Source organism: Podarcis bocagei (assembly GCF_964188305.1).
Source record: "Podarcis bocagei genome assembly, chromosome: 2".
Lineage (NCBI taxonomy): Eukaryota > Metazoa > Chordata > Lepidosauria > Squamata > Lacertidae > Podarcis > Podarcis bocagei.
Window position 1 is genome coordinate 115,394,471 of NC_138126.1, and position 6,511 is coordinate 115,400,981.

General features: G+C 50.1%; 1 protein-coding gene across 1 annotated transcript; it reads right to left on the bottom strand.

The window, feature by feature from the left end:
- Positions 1–2,933: 2,933 nt before the first annotated feature.
- Positions 2,934–5,278, bottom strand: KIF2B (kinesin family member 2B). Its single transcript, XM_081181331.1, has one exon. The coding sequence runs from the start codon at positions 5,263–5,265 to the stop codon at positions 3,058–3,060; it is 2,208 nt and encodes a 735-aa protein (XP_081037457.1). The 5' UTR covers positions 5,266–5,278; the 3' UTR covers positions 2,934–3,057.
- Positions 5,279–6,511: the final 1,233 nt, after the last annotated feature.

Here is a 6,511-nt window from a genome sequence, read left to right on the forward strand (position 1 = left end):
GGACTTCCTGCACAGTGGGCAGAAGTCAGATATAGTCGGGTACAATCAATGCCTAAGCCAATACCGCTCACATTCTGTAATTCGATAAAGTTGTGGCCAAATTCGCCCAATACCATAAACCTAATATCTGTGTCCTTGTGTGAGTTATTTCCCAACAAAGGGGTAGCTGCAGGGTCTCGGTACGCAAATCACAGATACATCTAGAGTCCTATGAGTGCAGAGAGCTCTGTAAGATGTGGGATAGCTCACTTGGTACAGCACAGGACTCTTAAATCTCAGGGTTGTGGGTTTGAGCCCCAAGTCGGGCAAAAGGTTCCTGCATTGCAACTCTGCAATTCTACAATCTAAGTGCACAAGTCCAGAGAATAGAACTAGGTTGTCTGCCTATCTGGAACGGAGATGAGCATTTGCTTCATCTACAGAAGGTGTCATGTTCAGTCCCAAGCATTTCCCAGGTAGTGCTGGGAAAGAACCCCCCTGGTGGACCACAGTCAGTGTGGAAAATATTGAGCCAAATGGACCAATGGCATGACTTGGATATAAGGCGGGTTCGCTGTGTTTGCAAAACGGTGGTGGTGACTGTGATGGATTATGCACCACACTTTTATAAAAAACAAAGATTCAAGAGAATACACAGGCAGTGTCAAATGTCGAATTATAATGAGAGGAGAGGAGGGCAAATGTTGTCCCTATTTTCAAAAAGGGGGAAAGAGAGGACCCAAATAATTATCGCCCAGTCAGTCTGACATCAATACCAGGGAAGACTCTGGAGCAGATCATTAAGCAAACAGTCTGTGAGCACCTAGAAAGGAATGCTGTGATCACCAATAGTCAGCATGGATTTCTGAAAAATAAGTCATGTCAGACTAACCTGATCTCGTTTTTTGACAGAATTACAAGCCTGGTAGATGAAGGGAACGCAGTGGATGTAGCCTACCTTGATTTCAGCAAGGCATTTGACAAGGTGCCCCATGATATTCTTGTAAAGAAGCTGGTAAAATGCGGTCTTGACTATGCTACCACCCAGTGGTAACTGGCTGACTGACCGAACCCAAAGGGTGCTCATCAATGGTTCCTCTTCATCCTGGAGAAGAGTGACTAGTGGGGTGCCACAGGGTTCTGTCTTGGGCCCGGTCTTATTCAACATCTTTATCAACAACTTGGATGATGGACTCAAGGGCATCCTGATCAAATTTGCAGATGACACCCAGATGACAACTGGGAGGGGTGGCTAACACCCCAGAGGACAGGATCACACTTCAAAACGACCTTGACAGATTAGAGAACTGGGCCAAAACAAACAAGATGAACTTTAACAGGGAGAAATGTAAAGTATTGCACTTGGGCAAAAAAAATGAGAGGCACAAATACAAGATGGGTGACACCTGGCTTGAGAGCAGTACATGTGAAAAGGATCTAGGAGTCTTAGTTGACCACAAACTTGACATGAGCCAACAGTGTGACGCGGCAGCTAAAAAAGCCAATGCAATTCTGGGCTGCATCAATAGGAGTATAGCATCTAGATCAAGGGAAGTAATAGTGCCACTGTATTCTGCTCTGGTCAAACCTCACCTGGAGTACTGTGTCCAGTTCTGGGCACCACAGTTCAAGAAGGACACTGACAAACTGGAACGTGTCCAGAGGAGGGCAACCAAAATGGTCAAAGGCCTGGAAACAATGCCTTATGAGGAACGGCTAAGGGAGCTGGGCATGTTTAGCCTGGAGAAGAGGAGGTTAAGGGGTGATATGATAGCCATGTTCAAATATATAAAAGGATGTCATATAGAGGAGGGAGAAAGGTTGTTTTCTGCTGCTCCAGAGAAGCGGACACGGAGCAATGGATCCAAACTACAAGAAAGAAGATTCCACCTAAACATTAGGAAGAACTTCCTGACAGTAAGAGCTGTTCGACAGAGGAATTTGCTGCCAAGGAGTGTGGTGGAGTCTCCTACTTTGGAGGTCTTTAAGCAGAGGCTTGACAACCATATGTCAGGAGTGCTCTGATGGTGTTTCCTGCTTGGCAGGGGGTTGGACTCGATGGCCCTTGTGGTCTATTCCAACTCTATGATTCTATGAGAGAAAGAGTGGCTGTCTTCACCTAATGTATTCTAAGTGCCTATTTGAATGACTCTCGCCTATTATCTCAGGTGTTTTGAAAAGGAAGCCAAATTGCTTTAAGGGGTGCATATGCTCCAAACAAACCCCTTGATGTGATATTAGGATGCATACACACGCCAAGGTACATTCGGCGTGCATTCCCCCCCTCAAAGAATTCTGGGCACTAGTGTTTGTCAAAAGTTGCCGGGAACTGAAACTCTGTGAGGAGTAAACTGCAGCGTCCAGATTTCCTTGAGGGAAAGAATGCACTTTGATTGTACTTTAAAGTACATGTAGACAGTCTTGCTTTGTTTTGATGGATCACAAATCATACAAGCCTGTTTGCAAAGGTACAGTGTTTGTTCTCTGATGACAAAGGTTAGGAATGCCTATAGACAAGAAAGCCTCTCTCTCACCAAGATTAAGATATGTACAGTAATCTTAAAAGCACCCTTTGTTAAAGCCAGCTTTTCCATGTTGGATCATCTTGTTCCTTCACTTTATTTCTCTATTCCTCCATGTTTTTAAAAATACTCTTGTGGACCAACGAGACAGAGAGATGGGCTTAGGTTGGGTGGAAGGAAGCAGATGTTGCATAAAGCCATACTTATGCTACCTACAAAACTGACCCCCTCCCAAATGCTTTATATTATAATTCCTTTTCCCTTCTTTGTTGTTGTTGTTTTTTAAAAAAGGTCTGCTCAGAAATGCCAAATGCCCTGGGACTGCATGCTCAACTCAACAACATGTTATTTTAGGACAGTAATAGAAGCATTTGGAGATTCTCTCAGGAGACTTTCCGCCCTGGCATTAAAGACGAAATGAACACCCACATGGAGATGGGAGGTTTAAGTATTCTTTAAGTTGCCACGTTGTCAGGTGGCTGGAGAGGCAGGATGATGTGTAAACCTTGACATAAGCTGACATGGAAAAGGAAAAGTAGAACAGGATCATGCCAATTCACAGAACACGAGATCTCTTCACAAGGGCACGATTGCTGCCCGGTTCTTCCCTGCAGAGGTTCTTACGGAACAATTTCACTTTATCTTGGATCTCAGACAGAATGGCGATCTTCTGGGCCAGAACAGCTTCAAACTGAGAGGCGTAAAAATCCATGTCATAGTCTGCATCGTCAGCCATTTTCAGAAACCCTTTCAGCCACTGGAGAGACTCTTGGTGCTCCTCCACCAGAGCTTTCTCATCCATCTCTTTCCTCTTCTTCTGGCCTCTCCCCCTGGCAATGAAGGTAAGGGTTGCCGGAGAGACCTGGTCCTCATTCTGTACGCAGAACACTTTGAACTCATCCGTCTCGGGCAAGCTCTGGACTGTCCAGGGCCTGGTCAAGTCATCCAGCTGAAAGATGGATCTGGGCAAGGCAGGCTGGAGCTGTCGGAAGGCGCTTGTGTCTACTGCCAGCTCTTTCACCCGATTGGCGTACCTCAGTGTGTTGAGTGTGTGCTCACACGACCTCATCCCTGGAGAAATGGTGGCGATCATGCAGGTACAGGAGTTTTCTCCGATAAAGGAGTCCCTTAACACCTGAGTCAGTTTACTGGCCCGGAAGGGCGTGTGACCTTTGTTGCGTCCCAAAGCCCTGATGCATTCCTTAAGTGCCAAGAGGCTCTTGTTGATCTCTGCACCCTCCAGCCTGGTTTGTCGGTCCGCACTGGAGGTATCGGCTCCTCGCTCACTGCCGGCTAAATCAATCAAGGAAAACTTACCATGCAGCCTCCCTCTCCTCTTTAGGATGATCTGGAAAACGGCGTGGCTTCGGGACGAGTGGGCATTTGCTGAGGTCTGGCCAGAAGTTCTGCACCGATTCCCTATCTCAATGAGCCTCATCACATCTTCCACGCAGACCACTTCCTGCTCCAGGAGACCCACCACCTGGACCTGTTGGTTGCTATCCTCAAGCACCCTCAGCCGCTTCTTCCAGTTCAGTAGGTCATAGACCTTCCCCCAATAGATCTCGAAGAAAGCCCCAAAGACCTGGAGCTCCAGGATTTTGTAAGTGGGCTCCTGCAGCAGGCAGAAGACGTCCCGGGCAGTCATAGCATAGATCCCTTTCGAGGAATCCTGCCTCTTGCCAGAGAAGTCACCTCCCATTGTGTGGGTCTTGCCGCTGCCCGTCTGCCCATAGGCAAAGCACGTGGCCATGCCTCCTCGGAAGATGATCTCCACCAGAGGTTGCGCCGTGTGCTTGTAGACACTTTCGTTGGAGGCTTGGTCGTCGAAGGCGTGGTCGAAGCGGAAGGTCTGGTTCTCCAGGTAGCGGGTGAGATCCAGTTTCTGCTTGGCTTCGTGCACCATCACCACGTCCGAGGAAGGGATGGTCACCACGTCAACCTCCTTCAGCTCCTCCTCGCGCTGGTTGAGGGGCCTCTTGCGGACGCACACGCAGATTTTGCGCGCACAGACGCGGGTGGGCTCCAGGGGGCACGTTTGGGCCAGGAGAGCGGAGCCGCCGTGCTGCAAAGCGGCGCGGTACTGCTCGATCACGGCGATCACATCCGCGTGCGGGTGCGCGCCGCTGGCGCCGCGCCGCGCTCGCCTCTCCATGAACTCCAAGTGTCGCTTCTCTCGCCGCTCGCGCATCCTCTCCACCTCTAGGACGCACGGCGATTTGCGCGCGGGGCTGGGGCTGATCTTGCCCGCCGTCCCCGTCGACGGGGGCCTCTTGTTGAAGTCGCGATCCTCGCTATCGCCGCCCGACTTCTCCTTCTGGATGGGGGTCACCACATAGTTCTGCGGCGGGGTGGAGTGATCCCCTTGATCCGACGGCGTGGGCGCCGAGAGTGCCTCGGGGCTGAGCTCCATCGGTGCCAAATGAGGGTTGAGCGAGAAGGCGAGGCCCAGCTCCACCTTCTTGCCCTTGTTGACTCCTTTCTCGATCCACTCGACGGTCACGCTGCTGGCCTCCTCGTGCAGCGCCGTGACCAACGCCGGGTGGATCCTCCCGTCGCTCCGCTTGATCTCCAAGTAGGTGCCCACGTGGATGGCTCCGAACTGCTTCGCCATGACTGTCTGCGCCTTGAATCGGGGAGAGGAGGCGGTGCCGATCCTCGGCAGGAGCGGGTAGCGGGAGAAGGGACCGGGCGGGCACGCTGCCGCCCAAGGCAGACAGCCACAGTCATCCAGCGCCTGGTGGTAAAAGGCACCCGTGCGCATGGCCCAGACAGAGCCCCTGTTTGACAGTCATCCTTACCAAATCGTGCGTCATAAGGGCTTCCTCGGGGTAGTTATGGCCGGGGCGCAGGCGTTCATATTTCCCCACGCCTTTCCACTACACCTCAGAATCGTTCCTGTCCAGGAGTAGTCAAGGGCGCAGGAGAATCAAAATGCAAAAGAGGCGTCGTACAAAGTCATGTGGGCTCAGTAAGGTAACACTGTACACACGCTTTTTAGATCCGTTTTAATGGGACGCGTTTCCCCATCTGACGTTTCCATTCTAAAGCGCGTTGCTAAGCCCTCTCCATTTCTGAATAACTTCCTCTTTGAATTTTAAGCCTCAGTTCTTCTTCTTCTTCGTGGTTTTATATTCTTCTTCTTTGTGGTTTTATATCTTTATTCTGTGTACTGCCCTCAGATCTCCAAGTATGTTGTTGTTGTTGTTTAGTCGTTTAGTCGTGTCCGACTCTTCATGACCCCATGGACCAGAGCAGGCCAGGCACTTCTGTCTTCTACTGCCTCCCGCAGTTTGGTCAAACTCATGCTGGTAGCTTCGAGAACACTATCCAACCATCTCATCCTCTGTCGTCCCCTTCTTCTTGTGCCCTCCATCTTTCCCAACATCAGGGTCTTTTCCAGGGAGTCTTCTCTTCCCATGAGGTGGCCAAAGTATTGGAGCCTCAGCTTCAGGATCTGTCCTTCCAGTGAGCACTCAGGGCTGATTTCCTTCAGAATGGATAGGTTTGATCTTCCTGCAGTCCATGGGACTCTCAAGAGTCTTCTCCAGCACCATAATTCAAAAGCATCAATTCTTCAGCGATCAGCCTTCTTTATGGTCCAGCTCTCACTTCCATACATCACTACTGGGAAAACCATAGCTTTAACTATACGGACATTTGTTGGCAATCCCCAAGTATAGGGTGGTATATAAATTCAATACATCATCATCATCATCACCACCATCATTATTCTAGACCATAGTGCAGCGGTAGGAAATCAGCGCCCCTCCTGGTGCTTTTAGACTCCAACTCCTATCCACCCCAGCCAGCGATGGTGACAATAGTGTCCAGCGACATGTGGGGACATAGGAGCCAACTGCTAGGGCCCAAGGTCCCTTCGCCTCTGCCAATAAAATATTTGAGAGGGCCAAGCTCCCCTCAAGTTGATGGACATTGCCATTCAAATGGTGTGGGTGCACTGCATCATGTGGGGTGGGGCTTACCTGGGGCCCCCAATATTTTATTCA

What these genes read in the sequence shown, in the direction of transcription:
- KIF2B (XM_081181331.1), bottom strand. Translation starts at nt 5,265, where the DNA reads ATGCGCACGGGTGCCTTTTACCACCAGGCGCTGGATGACTGTGGCTGT.